At 62.8% G+C, this 17,308-nt stretch overlaps 1 protein-coding gene across 2 annotated transcripts; it reads right to left on the reverse strand.

The window, feature by feature from the left end:
• Nucleotides 1-204: 204 nt before the first annotated feature.
• Nucleotides 205-16,701, reverse strand: SNX27 (sorting nexin 27). Of its 2 annotated transcripts, XR_010992273.1 has the most exons (13): nucleotides 16,358-16,701; nucleotides 11,086-11,317; nucleotides 8,890-9,082; nucleotides 8,193-8,257; nucleotides 6,901-7,005; nucleotides 5,683-5,761; nucleotides 4,545-4,708; nucleotides 3,578-3,667; nucleotides 2,457-2,606; nucleotides 1,999-2,127; nucleotides 1,776-1,835; nucleotides 783-856; nucleotides 205-363 (listed from the first exon to the last, which is right to left on the reverse strand). XR_010992273.1 is itself a non-coding variant. In XM_068170357.1 (12 exons), the coding sequence occupies exons 1-12, from the start codon at nucleotides 16,660-16,662 to the stop codon at nucleotides 316-318; spliced, it is 1,620 nt and encodes a 539-aa protein (XP_068026458.1). In that variant the 5' UTR covers nucleotides 16,663-16,700; the 3' UTR covers nucleotides 205-315. The 2 variants fall into 2 exon arrangements, 1 of the variants encoding a protein (XP_068026458.1); XM_068170357.1 differs by lacking the exon at nucleotides 783-856 and having other exon boundaries at nucleotides 16,358-16,700.
• Nucleotides 16,702-17,308: the final 607 nt, after the last annotated feature.

Below are 17,308 nucleotides of genomic sequence, written 5' to 3' on the forward strand. Positions count from 1 at the left end.
GCCTGATCTTGAAGGTCCCTTCCAGCCTACCCAAGCCAAGCCAACTCAACCACTCCAAGCCACCTCAACCCAGCCCCATTCCATCACTCTGTGCTGGGGCAAACTGGTGATGAACCCAGACCCAACTGGGCAAGGGCCCAAGTGGCTGTGAGAAGACACCCATGGGTGGTCAGCACAGCAAAGCCAGGGGGCTGGCAGCTGGAGTTGTTAATTAATAACCTTTAGTTAAGGGCTTTAATTACAACAGAATTTAAAGTGTTAATTAAGGGGGTGAGGAGGGGGGGAGGGGAGGTGATGGCAGGAGATGACCAAGGGCTAAGTGGCTGCATCCCTCTGCTGTGACCTGACCATCTGGAAGATGTTCTGGAAGAGAAGAAGGGAGTTAGAGATTGTGGAGGTACCAGCTGGGGTTCATGGTGGCACCAGCTGGGGCTCAAAGGTGGCATCACCTGAGGTTTGTGGTGGCAGCAGCTGGGGTTCGTGGCAGGACCAGCTGCAGTTTATGGTTGCAGCAGTTGGGGTTCGTGGTGGCACCAGGGATGAGTTGGGGTCCACCTTGCTCCCAAACTGCACCAGCAGCCCTGACAGGGCCTAAGAAGGGGTCTTGGGATTTGGGGGTCCTGCCTGGCCCCCAGCCCCAGGGATGGTTCCTGGCCCCAGTCTGGACCTCACCAAGCTCCCAGCAAACCACCCCTGAGCCCACCAGTAACCAACACCAGGGTGGCTTGGGGGGGTGGCAGGGTGAGAAGCCAAGAAGGTGGCATCCAAACCACATCCTGTACCTCCTGGAGAGCTCCACCCAGGGCCTTCTGGCACTGATCCATGTCATATCCCAGCTCTGGTGTGTCCCAGCTCACTGGAATGAGCAGGAGAACCAGGGAGGATCTCCCAGTCTAGCTCCAAGGATTCCCAGTGCCACCTTCACCCAACTTGGCTGAAGAGGCCAAAGGTGCTCTGCAGGCTGAGCCCAGGGACTGGAGCTGGAGCTGAAAGCAGGGCAGGAAGGAGGCCAGGAGCAGCCCTGGCAGCTGCCTGGGTCCCTCAGGAGGCCCCAACCTCTGCCAGCTCCATCAGCACCTTCCCCTCCCTCCAGGAAAGGCCCAGAGACTGCAGGTGACCCAAATTAGGCTGCCAAGAGCCAGGGCAGGCTGAGCAGCAAAGGAGGACAAAACTACCTCCTCCTGTCCCCCCAGCTCTGGTGACTGTTCCCCCACTCTGGGACTCCTCCATCTCCCACTTCACCTACAAGGTTCAAGCCACCCTGATGTCCCTGAAGGGAGCTACAGCAATCCAGCCTCACCCTCTGAAGAGCCACATGCAGCTCAGGCTCTCCTGAGAGGGCACACAACAGGGCCACCATGTCCCCTTGATGCCAGTGCCAGGATCCCAAGGGTCCCCACAAAGACCTGGGCTTTGATTTCGTGGTGGACAGGAGATCAGCAGAACCTCAGAGCTGCTCTTCCTGTGCACATCTAGCACCAGCAGCCCTGCTTTGGGAGCTGCTCAGCAGCTTCCCAGCAAAGGGGAAAGCAGCAGCAAGAGGGGGACCAGCCAGAGAGCCTGGATCTGGTTTATGCTGGCCAGTCACATCCACCACCTACAGCCCAGCTCCTAGAGTCCAACCCTTTGGAATTCCATCAGGAGCTTGGCCCCCTGCTCCCAGCACCCCAGCATCCCTCAGCCAAGCTGCTGTTGAGCTCCAGCAGCCACCCTGGCTGCCAGAAGGCTCCAGTCCAGACCCACGGAGGTGCCTCCTGCAAGGCTCCAGCTCTTACCTCCTTCCTCCACTTGAGCTCGCAGAAGACCCGTTCGAAGCACTCGTGCATGTAGTTGAACTGCAACGAGAAGGTCACAACCTCGCTGCCGGCCACCGCCCCGCGGCTTCCCCGCGCCGCGAGCGCCACCTGGCGGCCACCAGGCGCAACCACACGGAGCGTCAGAGCTCCGTCAGGGCTCCCGAGGGGGAGCGGCTCGGGAAGCTCCTGCTGGGACACTTACGTAGGGGGTGAAGATTTTGACCCATCTTGGTTTCTTTTCCCCCCGCGTGTACTCGAAGCAGAAGGCCATGCCCTCCTCATCTGTGTCCCACCGCTGCATCTCCTCCCACTCGAAGGCGATCACCTGGTTCTGGAGGACAGGAGAAGTCAGGGATGGGCCCAGGAGAAGCCTGGGGAAGGTGGGAAGGAGGGAAAGGAGAAGCCACAGAAAAGGGGAATGGGGCTTGAGACAGGGATGGGTGTGCCTTGGAATGGGGATGGCACTGGGATGGGAGTGCCTGGGACGGGGATGTCACTGAGACCCCTTGGTATCGGGATGCCCCCGAAGGGTGGGTGCTCTGGAACGAGGCACACGACCTCCAGCCGCCTCCAGGGCCCCCAGCAAATCCCCTCGACCTTCAGCTACCCCCAGCAGACCTCCATCACCTCCAGCTGTCCCCAGGCCGCCCAGGCCCTCACCTCCAGCTGCCCCTCCTCGGTGCAGGCGTGGAGTTTAAAGTGCTTGATGCTGATGGCGGTGACGACGTGGCCCTTGCGCCGCGAGTCGCAGGAGCAGTGGGGGAAGATGATCTCGTTGTAGCCCTCGCACGTCCGCAGCATGTTCAGGTACTGCCACGGCAGAAGCAGGGGGGTAGGCCAAAGAGAAGACCACCCCCAGCACATCCCCCCCTCCCTCCCACAGCCAAGGGAGCCCCCATGGCTTCCTGCTGCCCACATCCCGCGCCCACAGCCCCTGGTGCTCAGCAGCCTCCCAGAGGGCTCTCAGGTGACCCCCGTGGGGTTCAGCCCGAGGCAGAGAAAGCAGCTTGGAGGACGACACCCCCCAAGAGATGTCGAGGTGAAGCAAGGAGGCCTTAAATTGCTGATCTTCAAGAGCAGTTGAGGTAGAGAAGATCTGAAGATTGCTGCTCTTCAGGAGCAACCAGCCCAGAAGAGAGGACCCCAAGGCTGCTGCTCTTCAAGGGCAGCCAAGAGGGAGAGGAGGACCCCAGGCTGCTACTCTTCTCTCCAGGATGAAGGTCCCTGAGCCAACAGCAAGCTCTGAGGGGGACCTGCATCCCTGGAAGTCCTCTGCTGGGAAGACAACCCCAAGAACTAAGAGCTCAAGGGGCAGAAGCTCCCATAAAGAGCAGGCCAGGACCTCCCTCCCTTGGCTAACCCAGCACCACCATCTTGGAGGTTGGAGAAGACCTTTGTCTCTCCATGACCAAAGGTGATGGGGACATGAGAAGGTTCCCCAAAGGGCTGGAGATGGCCACAGAACCTCAACTTTTCAACACCAGCAATACCCTAAAAGGTCTTGTGGTCAAGGGGTGTGAAGCCAAGGTCACACTGGTTCCAGCATGCCCGAGACAATGGAGAGGCCTTTGAAAAGGGACCTCTGAAGACCATCTAAGTCCAACCCCACTGCCATCAGCAGGGGCATCTTCAACTAGATGAGGTTGCTCAGAGCCCTATTCTGACTCTTTATAGCCCATAGGGTTGGAAGGGACCTCCCAGGACCATAGTACAGTAGAATTGGTTGGGTTGGAGGAGACCTCTAAGACCACTGAGCAAAGGGGACAGGGTGGACAACTCACCATGACCATCTTCCTCTGCTCACACAGCTTCTGTAGCTGGTAGGACTTCTCCTCTGCTTTGATGTAGCCTTTCTTGACATCATCAACAGCCTGAAGAAGGAAGGGAAAGGAACCCCAGGAGGTCAGACTGGAGAAGTCCTCCCCAAGTCCAAATGCTTTGTTGGCCCTGAGGTTGCTCTGAACAACCACCCAGAAGGTGGCCGAGGTCCAAACCCACAGCCCCAAATGCTGGCCAAGGTCCCCAGAGGGGCAGAAGGATGGAGAGGCTCAAATTGGTGGCTCTTCAAAGTCACCAGCTCCTGCTACCAGCCCCTGACTGCCCTGGGGAGCACCCAGATGCTTGGAGCATCCACATGGGACTTTGGCTGAATGCCCTCTGGCAGAAGAGGACAGATCTGGTCCCTTAAGGCCTGCTTTTGCCTCTGGGGACAGACAAGGACAGGGTGGCAGAAGCCACACTCCAGAGACACAGGCAGGGCCACCACCTTGGGGTGGGGCAGGAGAAGTCCATTCCCCATCTCCACTGGCAGCTGAGGGAAGCAAACCCAAGCCAAGTTCCCAAGAAGGGAACTTCCCACAGCAGTCATGGAATCAGAGAGCTGGCTGGCTTGGATCACCGAGTCCAACCTTCAACACAGCACCACCAGGGCCACCAAGCCACGTCCCCGAGAGCCACGTCCAGCACCTCCGAGACCACCCAGTCCAACCTTCAGCCCCAAACCACCATGGCCACCACACCATGGCCCACAGTCTCCACATCTCTTGAACACCTCTCTTGCTTCCCCACCACACCACACCACCACCAAGGCGTCCACCAGGGACTCGTGCTCCCAGAAGCCAGCCGAGCAGGTCTGCCGGCAGGCTGGGGGCCAGCAGAGCTCGGGGCCGGCCTGGGCAGGCCTGGCCCTGGGCAGGCCTGGCCCTGGGCAGCTGTGCCGCTCTGGGGGCAGGGAGAGCCGGGGCACACCTGGTGGAAGAAGTAGGCGACGGCCAGGTCGTTGTCGTTGAGCAGCACCTCCTCCTCGGTGGTGAAGAGCCACTTGCGCAGCGTCAGGCAGGTGCCCGGCACGGCCGAGGTGTAGTTCTGGACGTAGAGCTTGTGGGGGAACTCGTTGGGAGCCAGCTTGCGGACTGGGCAGGGCACAGGGGTGGGGCTGAGCCAGCGGCACCTGGCCCTGGGCACAGCCTGGGCTCTGCTCCGAGGCTGCCTCTAGCCCTGGGGCCTCCCTCCCTGTGCCCTCTGCTGTCACCTGGGACCCCTCCAGCGGTGGCCATGGAGCAGAGGTGGCTCCAGGTGGCTTTGGAATGACTCCAGAGATGGAGGCTCCACCACCTCTCTGGGCAGCCTGCTCCAGGCCTCCACCACCCTGCACTTCCAGAAGTTCCTCCTCACCTTCAGGTGGAGCTTCTGATGGTCCAGGTTGTGCCCATGGCCCTTGGCCTGGCACTGGGCACCACTGGTCCCATCCTCCTGCCCCTCACCCTTGCAGTATTGATCAGATCCCCCTCAGGCTGCTCCTCTCCAGGCTCCAAAGCCCCAAGCCCCTCAGCCTGGCCTCATCTCAGAGCAGCTCCAGGCCCTTCAGCACCTTCCAGCCCTTTGCTGTGCCCTCTCCAGCAGTTCCCTGCCCCTCCTGAACTGGGGAGCCCAGCACTGGCCCCAGCACTCCAGCTGGGGCCTCCTCACCAGTGCTGAGCAGAGGGGCAGCAGAGCCTCCCCTGCCTTGCTGGCCATACTCTTCTGAATGCCCCCAGGCTGCTGGTGGCATACTTGGCCCCCTGGGCCCTCCCTGGCTCATCTCCAGCTCTTGTCACCAACCCCTCCAGGTCTTTTCCCACGAGGCAGTTTCCAGTCCCTGCCCCAAGCCTGGGGCCTCCTTGGGGTTGTTGGGACCCAAGTGCAGGACCCAGCCCTTGGCCTGGTTGATCCTCATCTCAGTGACCTTGGTCCATGCATCCAGCTTGACCAGATCCCTCTGCAGAGCCTCCTGCCCTCCAGCAGACCAAGGTCCCACCAAATCTGGTGTCATCTGCAAAGTGCCTGAGGTTGCCCTCATCCAGACCACTACTGAAGCCCCCTCAGCCCAGGTGGCCCCCGGACTCACCAAAGGAGTGGTTCATCACCTCAAACAAGGCAAAGTAGTTGGCAGTGATGCTGTCCATCCCCACCTTGGCAGCCACAGCCTGAAGGACAACAGGAAAGCCTGCTGAGGAACCAGAGGCCAGCAGCATCCATCCCATCCTGAGGTGGGGTTGGCTTCAGACCTGGCATTCCCAAGTATTCCCTGAGCCCAGGGGATGGTCCCCATGGACAGCTTGTGGTTTCCTCTCTAGGTGCTGTCTTAAGCTCTGGATTTTAGGTGCCACCGTGGTTGGCACTTGGGTCACCTCTGCTTGGCAGGTCTCCAGTCCTAGCAGATGAGGGGAGCACACCTTCCCAGCAGTTTTCTCCAGCCCACCTCACCTCCCTCAGGAGGGGTGAGGGACACTCAATGGGCTGTGTCCCCACCATGGATCCCAGGGACCCACAGGATCCTGGTCTGAGGATTGGGACCTCCTGGGGCCAGCTCTTTCCAACCTTCTGCTTGCAGCAGCCACTGGAGTTCCCCTTCCAGTGGTGTTCCCCCACATCTCCTGACTCATTTCTCCACCTTCCTCCTGCACTGCTGGTTGAAATCCACTCTCTTTAGGCGTCCACCTGAAGCAATGAGCTTCTGGGAGAAGCCAAAGGTCACCTGGCTAGAGGACACCCCAAGAAGGCCACTGCCCACTGTCCAGCCACAGACTCCCGCAGTGGCTGCTGGCGGCTCCTGGATCCAGCAGCTTCACCACAGCCAGCCCAGGTGGTGCTCAGGGCCACCCACCAACCTCAAGATGCCACCAGGGACAGCCCAGTGATGACAGTGGAACAGGTCAGTGATGGCTGGAACAGGTTGCCCAGGGAAGCTGTGGATACCTCCTCCCTGGAGGTGTTCAAGGCCAGGCTGGCCTTGAGCAACCTGGGCTGGTAGAGATGTCCCTGCCCAAGGCAGGGGGCTGGAACTGGATGAGCTTCAAGGTCCCTTCCAACCCAACCCATTCTATGAATCTATGACACAAGGACATGGAGATCTCTGAACCCATGCCAGCCTGCAGCCAAACCTGCCAGAGGACCATGGCAGGTGGTGAGGGCAGAGATCTCCATGACCCTCATCTCCTAGCTACAGTGCTGTGGCCAGTCCTTGCCTGCACTTCAGAGGAGCAAGCTGGTGGCCACAGGGTCTTGGTTGACATCTTGAGTTGTGCTTCTCCTCCAGGCAAGGCCAAGGAACCCAGCAGCTCACCTGGTAGACCTGGTCTGTGGTGCTGTTCTTCTTGACCCTGACGGTCACGGTGCTGCTGTCCGGCAGCGCCACTCGGAGCTCCACGTCCGAGACGCCGTTGTAGTTCTGCAGGACAGGAGACAGAGGTCAGCAGTGTCCAGCTCACCTCTGAGGGTCTTCACTGTCTCACACCACTGGTCCAGAGGGCCGCTTTGAGGGACCAGTTGGCTCTGTAGGCTTCAAGGATCCCATTCTGGTCTCCACCAGAGAGGACTTAGAAGAGCAACCAAGCTGGAGAAGGAGCTCAACCACAAGACTTAGGAGGAACCTCTTCAGAAGAGGAGGTTGAGGTGAGACCTTCTGGTTCTCTACAACTCCATCACAGGAGGTTGGAGCAAGTTGGGGTTGGTCTCTTCTCACATGCAAGAAGAGGCCAAGAGGAAACAGCCTCAAGTTACACCAAGAGAGCTTCAGGCTGGGCATGAGGAACAATGGGATCAGAGAAAGGGCTCTCCAGGCCCTGGGACAGGCTGTCCATGGAGGTGGTGGAGCCACCACCCCTGGAGGTGTGGATCTGGTGCTGAGGGTTTAGTGGTGGTGCCTTAGCAGCAGCAGTAGGATTGTGAGCTCCAGGCAATCACAGTCCCACCACTGATGCCAAGGTCTTGAGGACCTCAAAGGTCTTGATGAGCTCCAACCTCAGACCAGGATGGGGCTGGGTTTTCCAGCAAGGAGTGAAAGCTCCAGGACATGACAACTTCAATCATCACTGGAGAAGAGGCAGCACTTGGAGGCCAAGCAAGACCCTGGGAGGAGCAGGTCACACAGATGAGAACCTTTCTGACCAGAAGGTCTCACACAGAGCTGCCACCAGCTCAGAGACCATCAGGAAAGGAAGCAGAAGGAGAGGGGTTGGTTGTTTGGTCTTTCTTGGCTTGGGCAAGGGTTGGAAAAGACCTCTGAGATCATCAAGTTCATGACTTGGTGGTGCTGTGGTGGACTTGGAAAGCAGGACAGGAGGCACTTTGGGACACAGTTTGGTGGCCATGGTGGGGTAGGGTTGGTGGTTGGCCTCAATGGTCTCAGAGTGATTTTCCAACTGAACCAGCTCTATGGTCCTACCAACCCACCACCAAACCACGGCCACACGTTGTTTGAACACCTCCACCACCTCCCTGTTCCAGTGCCTGACCACTCTCCCAGTGTCCACTCAACCTAAACCTCTCCTGGTGCAACTTGAGGCCATTTCCTCTCATCCATGAGGCCTCCACCAGCGAAGGTCCCAGCAGAACATCAGTCCCATCCCCACCTACCTCATCTGACTCCGACAGGAACTCCTGCATGATGTCACTCTCCCCAATGACACGGATGGAGCACACTGTGGGCACGGGGACAGCAGGTTAGGGGGTACAGGGCAAGGAGAAGACCTTCCATGCTCAGGTGGGACCCACAGGAGATGTGGAAACAATGAAGTGGCTCTTCTGGAGTGGTGGGAGACAAAGGGTGGGATCTCCAGCCTGGAGACACCTCCTCCACCAAGAGCTCTCCAGGTTATGTCCTGGCATGAGGACTGGCCCAGCCTGAATCCTCTGAGTCATCTCCTCAGTGTCCCACCAAGATATTCCCTGGCCCCAACAGATATTCAGGCCCCAACAGCAGGCTCATGCTAGGCTGTAAGTGGTCAAGAACTTCCCAAGCAGCACCTCCTCCTCCAAAGAGTCATCCCAGAGGACCTGAAACTGCCTGGGAGTTTAGGACAAGCTCAACAAATCATCTGGGCCCAAACTGCCTCAGGCTGCCTCTCAGGTTCTGGGACACCTGCAAGCTTCTGGGCCACCTTTGGAGTTCCAGGCTGCCCTTGGACCTCCAGGCTACCCACACTGCTCTGAGCCACCACTGGAGCCCTGAGTCATCTGCAAAGCTCTGAGCTACCCTTGGAGCTCTGGACCAGTGGTGGAGCTCTGGGCCCCCCCCCGCAGCTCTGGGCCCCCCCCCCTCCCCCGTCCCTACCTTTCTCCAGGTACTCCTCCAGGCCGCGGCGCCGCGAGTCCAGCTGCTGCTCGGAGAGGGAGAAGGGCCACTTGCCGGGCAGCCGCGGGAAGGTGAAGTTGGAGAACTCCCTCTTGAGGTTCTGGTGCAGGATGGAGAACTCGCGGTACCGCTTGGCGCACAGCTGCCGCCCGGCCATGTACACGTTGTACACCTGCGGGCAGCCCACAGCCTCACCGCCTGCCCGGCGCAGCCCTGCGCTGCCCCCCGAGCCCTGCACAGCCCCCCGAGCCCTGTGCCGCCCCCGAGCCCTGCACAGCCCCCCCCCAGCCCTGCACAGCCCCCCAGCCCTGCGCTGCCCCCCGAGCCCTGCACAGCCCCCCAGCCCTGCGCTGCCCCCCGAGCCCTGCTCTGCCCCCCCGAGCCCTGCACAGCACCCCCCAGCCCTGCGCCGCCCCCTGAGCCCTGCGCCGCCCCCCGAGCCCTGCGCCGCCCCCCCGAGCCCTGCACAGCCCCCCCCCAGCCCTGCACAGCCCCCCCCAGCCCTGCGCCGCCCCCCGAGCCCTGCGCCGCCCCCCGAGCCCTGCGCTGCCACCCCCAGCCCTGCGCTGCCCCCCCCCAGCCCTGCACAGCCCCCCGAGCCCTGCGCCCCCCCCCCCCAGCCCTGCACAGCCCCCCGAGCCCTGCACAGCCCCCCCCGAGCCCTGCGCTGCCTCCCCGAGCCCTGCGCTGCCCCCCCGAGCCCTGCGCTGCCCCCCGAGCCCTGCGCTGCCTCCCCGAGCCCTGCACAGCCCCCCGAGCCCTGCACAGCCCCCCCCCAGCCCTGCGCCGCCCCCCCCAGCCCTGCACAGCCCCCCAGCCCTGCGCCGCTCCCCCGAGCCCTGCGCCGCCCCCCCCCAGCCCTGCACAGCCCCCCAGCCCTGCGCTGCCTCCCCGAGCCCTGCGCTGCCCCCCGAGCCCTGCGCTGCCCCCCGAGCCCTGCGCTGCCTCCCCGAGCCCTGCACAGCCCCCCGAGCCCTGCGCCGCCCCCCCGAGCCCTGCACAGCCCCCCCGAGCCCTGCGCCGCCCCCCGAGCCCTGCGCCGCCCCCCCCAGCCCTGCACAGCCCCCCCGAGCCCTGCGCCGCCCCCCCCCAGCCCTGCACAGCCCCCCCCCGAGCCCTGCACAGCCCCCCCCGAGCCCTGCACAGCCCCCCCCAGCCCTGCACAGCCCCCCCCGAGCCCTGCGCTGCCCCCCGAGCCCTGCGCCGCCCCCCGAGCCCTGCGCCGCTCCCCCCGAGCCCTGCGCCGCCCCCCCCCAGCCCTGCACAGCCCCCCCCGAGCCCTGCACCGCCCCCCGAGCCCTGCGACCCCCGAGCCCTGCACAGCACCCCCCAAGCCCTGCACAGCCCCCCCGAGCCCTGTGCCGCCCCCCGAGCCCTGCGCTGCCCCCTGAGCCCTGCACAGCCTCCCCGAGCCCTGTGCCCCCCTGAGCCCTGCACAGCCCCCCCGAGCCCTGCGCTGCTCCCCCCGAGCCCTGCACCGCCCCCCCGAGCCCTGCACCGCCCCCCCCCCAGCCCTGCACAGCCCCCCCCGAGCCCTGCGCCGCCCTGAGCCCTGCACAGCCCCCCCGAGCCCTGTGCCCCCCTCAGCCCTGCACAGCCCCCCAGCCCTGCACAGCCCCCCCGGAGCCCTGCGCCGCCCCCCGAGCCCTGTGCCCCCCTGAGCCCTGCGCTGCCTCCCCGAGCCCTGCGCTGCCCCCCAGCCCTGCGCTGCCTCCTGCAGCCTGCAGCAGCAGGGTCAGCAGGAGCTGAAGGCAGCTTTCTGCTCCAAAAGGTGAGGCCAAAGGTCCCTTGGGGTGCAGCAGGGAGCGTGGTCAGAAGGGCAAGGGAGGTGCAGAGGAATGACCAGGCCCAGCAAGAGTAAAGGTGGACAGCACCAAAGCATGTCCACAGCCGGGGGGATCCATGCTGAGCACAAACCAAGCCCACCTCTCATCTACCCGGGCTCGTGTCCAGGTGGACTCTGACCCAGTCCCACACAACATCCTCCCCTCTAAGGTGGAGAGATGTGGGTGGGGTGGGTGGGTGGAGGGAGAATTGGTTGGATGGCAGCATCCAAAGGGTCAACAGCTTGATGTCCAGGTGGAGATGGGGGACGAGTGGTGGCCCTCAGGGGTCTGTTCAAACCGGCAGCGCACCCTGGGACACCCACAGCCACCCTCCCAGCTTGATACCAACCACAAACTTCTCTCCGTTCTGCTCCACGTGCTTGTAGGTGGGGATGGAGATGGGCACTGCCTGCTTCTCTGTGTAGTCGTAGAAGGACTGGCCCAGGGAGTCGTCACTGGGGTCCAGGTTGTCAGCCTCGTGAGGAGGCACCGACAGCACCGTCAGGATCAGCTCCTTCTCCCCAGCACGGATCAGATCCACCACCTGCTTGTGCGTTGCTCCTTCCACATTCACCCCATTCCTGTGGGACACAGAGGACAGGAGCCATCAGCAAGGTGGAGATGACTCCACAGAACCTTCATGCCAGGAGCCAGCCCAGAGGGCCCCCAGGAGCCCCTCCTCCAGCTTCAGCCTGCTCCCTGGAGGTGTTCCAGGCCAGGCTGGATGAGGCCTTGAGTGGCCTGCGCTGGTGGGAGGGGTCCCTGCCCGTGGCAGGGGGTTGGAGCTGAAAGATCTTTGAGGTCCTTTCTAACCCAAACCAGTCTAGGATGCTGGGAAAGGGCTTGGTGATGGGCACAGGGCTCTCAATCCCTACAGACAACACCCAACACCCCCCTGGTTTGGGGGAGGGTGGGAAGCAGGTTGGGCTCCACCTCACATGGAAAACCAGGCTCCCATCGATGAGGCCATAGACTCATGGAATTGGGTGGGGTGGAGAAGATCTCCAGGATCATCCAGTCCAACACCAACCCAACCCAACCCAACCATGGCCACCAAACCCTGGCCCCAGGTGCCATGGCCACAGGGTTCTACAACACCTCCAGAGATGGTGACTCCACCACCTCCCAGGGCAGCCTGGGCCAGGCCCTGACCACTCCTGCAGGACATAAATTGTTCCTCATGGCCGAGCTGAACCTCCCCTGGGGCAGCCTGAGGTCATCTCCTCTGCTCTTGTCCCTGCCCAACCCCCACCCTGGTTCCAGCCTCCTCTCAGGAGCTGTAGAGAACAAGGAGGTCTCCCTCAGCCTCCTCTCCTCCAGCCTCACCACCCCCAGCTCCTTCAGCTGCTCCTCCCCAGCCCTCTCCCCCAGACCCTTCCCCAGCTCTGTTGCCCTTCCTTGGCCCTGCTCCAGCCCTCAAAGTCCTTCTGGCCCTGAGGAGTCCAACCCTGACCCTGGGATTGCAGCTGTGGCCTCCCCAGTGCCCAGCCCAGGGGCACAATCCCTGCCCTGCTCTTGCTGCCCACACCACTGCTGCTCCAGGCCAGGCTGCTGGTGGCCTCCTTGACCACCTGGGCACCCCCTGGCTCATGTTTAGGTCATGCAGGGACAAGAGGTTATTTGGCTTTCCAGCACATCCAGAGCCAGCTGATGGAGAGAGGAGGGGACAAGAGACCCCACGGACCAGCTACCAGGTGGCTCCAAGTGACAGCCTCAGCAACCCCCTGAGGCCCCAGAGTGGACAGGACTCATCTCCCAGGCTCCTGCTCCAAGCTCCTCTGCCCCAGAGCAATTTGCTGGGACTTGGGATGCAAAGTGGACACCACCCTGGGAGACCCAGCCCTGGGCACTCGACACCACCCGAGCTCTGCAAAGCCCCTGAGCAGCCACCGATGCTCCTCCAGCCCAGACCCAGCCCAGGGAGCTCACCACAGCTCCAGAGCCTCCAGGGGCAGAGGAAGTGGGCAGCAGGGCTGGGAGGGTGGCAGCAGGGCCCCCTGTGCTCCTGGAGGACCTCCCCAGCACTGTGCTCTGGGTGGTGGAAGAGAAAACAGAACTATTGTAGGAGCTGGTGGGGTTGAGAAGCCTTGGGGCTACCCAGTGTCCTCCTGTGGAGATTTCAAGTCCAGAGCATTTCTGGGGCCTGATTTCTGCAGGGAGGTGAAGAAAAGCCACAAGAAGTCGATGGTGGAAGCAGGGTGAGAGCCAAGTTGGCAGCAGGACAAGAGGAGAGCTGAGCAAATTAAAAGCAGCCTCTCCCAGGAGATGAGAGGTGGCAGCCAGAGCAGGGGGAAGTCCTCATCCTTCCACCCAGAGAGAAGGAAGCTGAAGGTCCAGAGAGCCTCCAAGTGTTACCTGCAGGCCCTCCCCAGGGTTGTTTGGTGACAGAGTAAAGGTCAGGCTGGTTCAAACACCAGGGGCTGAACCCTGACCCTGCAGCCAGCCTTGGAATCACACAATGGGGCAGGGTTGGAAGGCACCTTCTGAGGTCACCATGCCCAAGCCCCCTGCTGCAGCAGGGCACCCAGGGCAGGTTGCCCAGGATGGCCTCCAGGTGGCTTTGGAATGACTCCAGAGATGGAGGCTCCACCACCTCTCTGGGCAGCCTGCTCCAGGCCTCCACCACCCTGCACTTCCAGAAGTTCCTCCTCACCTTCAGGTGGAGCTTCTGATGGTCCAGGTTGTGCCCATGGCCCTTGGCCTGGCACTGGGCACCACTGGTCCCATCCTCCTGCCCCTCACCCTTGCAGTATTGATCAGCATTGATCAGATCCCCCTCAGGCTGCTCCTCTCCAGGCTCCAAAGCCCCAAGCCCCTCAGCCTGGCCTCATCTCAGAGCAGCTCCAGGCCCTTCAGCACTTTCCAGCCCTTTGCTGTGCCCTCTCCAGCAGTTCCCTGCCCCTCCTGAACTGGGGAGCCCAGCACTGGCTGCAGCTCTCCAGCTGGGGCCTCACCACTGGACAACAGACTGAGCCCTACCTCTGAGCTCAAGCACAGCACTTAACAGATGTTCCCTCCCTGGAGGTGTTCAAGGCCAGGGTGGATGAGACCTGGAGCAGCCTAGGCTGGCAGAGATATCCCAGCCCATGGCAGAGGGCTTGGAACTGGATGATCTCCAAGGTCCTTTCCAAACCAACCCCACAGCAGACACCTTGCCCTGGGTCACCACGGGCTGCTCCCCTCCAGAGAGCTTCCAGGGGCAGAACTCACCTCCACCCCCAGAAAGGGCTCTTCTGCACAGAAGGGAAAATCAAAGCAGCAAGAATTTGGGTCAGGCAGAAACAAAGCCCAGAGCAGCTTCTCCTGCAGGGACACAGCTGGAGCTCCAGCCATGGGCTAGGCAGCAAAGATCTTCTCTGCTGGGCCAGGACAGATCTTCTCTGGTGGGTCCAGACACATGGATGATGTCCCTCAGAAGGCCTCCAACAAAGCATTCCTGCTGCTGCCAGCTGGCATTAAGGAGGAGCTGAACTGAACCAACTCAGCATGAAGAGCAAATCCCTAAGGAGCCAACCCCAAGATCCATCAGGAAAAGGAGGCTCCCAGAAAGCCTTCGAAGACTGAACTGATGTCCCCAGGCTCCATCAGAAGAGGAACATGCTAAGGAAATCAGAGCTGGATGGGCTGAGGCTCCAGGAAGCCCTCAGAGTTTCAAGAGCTGTCCCCAAGGTCCATGAGGAGAAGGGGAACAGACTACAAAAATCCCAGCTGGACAAACTGAGGCTGCAGAGAGCCCTCAGAGAGGTTCAACCCTCAGAGAGGTTCAACCCTCAGAGAGGTTCAACCCTCAGAGAGGTTCTACTGCTATGCCCAAAATCCATCAGGAGCAGGAGGAGGCTCCAGAAAGCCCTCAGAGATTCAGCTGATGTCCCCAGGATCCACCAGGAAAGGTGGAACAGGCTAAAAGAATCCCACCTGGGCTGAGGCCCAGGAAGCCCTCAAAGAAATTCCCCTGATGCCAGCCCCCAGAGGTTTAAAGGAGTTTTGGGGGGCAGAAGAGCTTCACCACAGCCAAAGTGTCCTCCTGGGAAGATGTTTTCAGGCTCCCATCACAACTCCTGAAGTCAAGAAACAGCTACAGCATAGCCCTGGACCACCCAGGGGAGAAGTCCAAGCCCCCAGTGCCATTCCCAGCTCTGCTGCCTCCTGCACCAGGCCACCAGCTGCAGAGTGCCCTCTCCTCACCCAACAAGGCAATGCCAGGCCAGCTCTCCTCCCTCCTCCAGCATCCCCTTGGCCTCCTCAGCAAGGTCTCAGCCCTCACACCTGGCCCTGGCCCACTCAAGAGTCAGTCTCCACATCTCCAAGCCTCCTTCTCCTCCTCACCAGGGGCCTCTCCAGGGGCCTCCTCCCTGTGGCCATCCCCTTCCACCAGTCCCATTCCAGACCCACGGATGTGGCTCCTACAGATCTGCTGCTGACAGACTCCAGCCCTGCACACACCACCCCCCAGCCCAGAGCCCTCAGGGAGGAAGGTGATGGCCCAAAAAGGGACCTTCAAGAGGAGAATGGAGACAGCCTACACCCTCCCTGCACAGAGGTCCCCAGGGATGAGAGACCCTTCAGAAGGGTCCCAACCCCCTCCACCATGAGGCCCCTAAAGGGCTCCCAGGGAGAGCAGCCTGACCCATTCCAGCCCAGGAAGGGCTGCCCCAAGCCCCCAGGGAGAGCAGGGCCAGGCCAGGCCCCCCCCCACTGGGGGTCCCCAAAGCACCTAAGCAGCTCCTCAAGGGGAGCCTGCCTGCTGGGGGGCAGCCACCCCCATGCAGCCCCCCAGCCCCCAGCTAGGGGATGCTGGCCAAGGCCCCCATTAGAGGCTCCAGGCAAGCCCCCATCTGGCCCCTCAGCCCCCAGAGAGGCTCAGGACTCCCCCACATAAGGGCAGCACAAACCCCTCTGGGGCTCAGCCCCACCAGGGCCCCCCCAGATCCCCACCAAGAGGCAGCTCCCCCCACGTCACCCCCTCAGGGCTCTGCTTGCTCAGGACCCCCCCAGAGTCCCCCCCCACCCCCACCCGGGAGCTCAGTCCCCTCAGGGCTCCCCTAAACCCCTCCACAGCCCCCCCTAGGGCTCCCCCAAATCCCTAGCAAGGGGCAGCAAACCCAAATCCCCTCCCCGGGGTACAGCCCCCTCAAGACCTCTAAAATCCTCCTGGGGGGCTCAGCGCCCTCAGATCTTCCCTAGCTTCCTCTTCAGCCCCCTCAGGTCTCCTCCAAACCCCACCACAGACCCCCCCAGGGCTCCCCAAATCCTCAGCAAGAGGTAGCAAATCCACATCCCCACCCCAGGGCATGCCCCCCCCCAAGACTTCCCCAAATCACCTCCAGATCTTCTACCCGGGGGCTCAGCCCCCTCAGGGCTCCTCCAAACCCCTCCACAACCCCCTCAAGGCTCTCCCGAACCCCCCAGCAAAAGGCAGCCTCCACCCCCCCGTTCTCGGAGCTCAACCCCCTCAAAAATCTCCACACTCTCCTTCCCGGCGGCTCGCCCCCCCCCAGCTCCCCCAGACCCCTTCCCGGGGCTCGGCCCCGCCGGGGCTGAGAGGAAGGCAGCCTGGGGGCGGGCTGCAGGCAGCCCCCCGAGAGCGGGCGGGGCGGGGCGGCGGCCCCCCCCGTACTCACACCTCCAAGATGCGATCCCCTTTGCGCACCCCGGCGCGGTCGGCGGCCCCGCCGCCCAGCACGGCGCTGACATGCTGCAGCGGGGCGTACAGCTCGCCGTTGATGCTCCGCAGCTGGCCACCTTCGCTCACTTGACCGCGGACGTTGAAGCCGTAACCGGACTCCGACTTGACGATACGAACGACGCGGGGCCCGCCCGGTCCAGCCGGGGCCCCCTCGCTCCCGCCGCCGCCGCTCCCGCCGCCGTTCCGCTGCGGCCCCGCCACCAGCGAGCGCGGCAGCGCTTCGCCCTCCTCGTCCGCCATCTTGGCGAGCAGCGCCCGGCCGCCCGTCACGCGACCGCCGCCTTCCAGGCCACCGTACGGCCTCCCCGCGCGCGGGGAACGACGGGAAGTGAAGTCCCGGCCCCGCGGCCGCCTCCGCCCCCTGGGCCATGCCGGGCAACGGAGTCCCGCGCTAGGCATGCTGGGAGGCGCGGCTGCTGCTGCCATAGCAACGCGAAGGGTGGGGGGGGGACACAGGGCTGTGCCTGGCGGTGCCTTGCGGTGACGTCACTGCGGAGACGTCATCAGGCACTGCAAGGCCGCAGGGGGCTGGGGGCTGCCACCGCTAGAGCTGGGGGGGGGGGGGGGGGGGCAGGCGGTCCCGAGGCCTCCCAGCCCTCAGGCCCAGGTGCTGTGCAGGCCTCCCAGCCGTGCCTGGGGCCCCACAGGGTCCAGAGCCCTCCCAGCCAGGCTCAAGGGGCTACAAGGCCTCTCCCTGAGGCTACAGCCCTCAGTGCCAGGCTCAGGGGGGTCACAGGCCTCATCCTAGTGTTCAGAGGGGCCACAGGCCCAACACACATCAGGCCCAGGGGGTCTTCAGGCTTCACAGCCCTGCCAGGGGCATCCACAACAGTCACAAACCGGACCCCAGGAGGTTCCACCTCAAGAGGAGGGAAAACTTCCTTGG

Source organism: Melanerpes formicivorus, unplaced genomic scaffold (assembly GCF_026170545.1).
Source record: "Melanerpes formicivorus ecotype bairdi unplaced genomic scaffold, bMelFor1.0.p_v2 SCAF_353, whole genome shotgun sequence".
Taxonomy (NCBI): domain Eukaryota; kingdom Metazoa; phylum Chordata; class Aves; order Piciformes; family Picidae; genus Melanerpes; species Melanerpes formicivorus.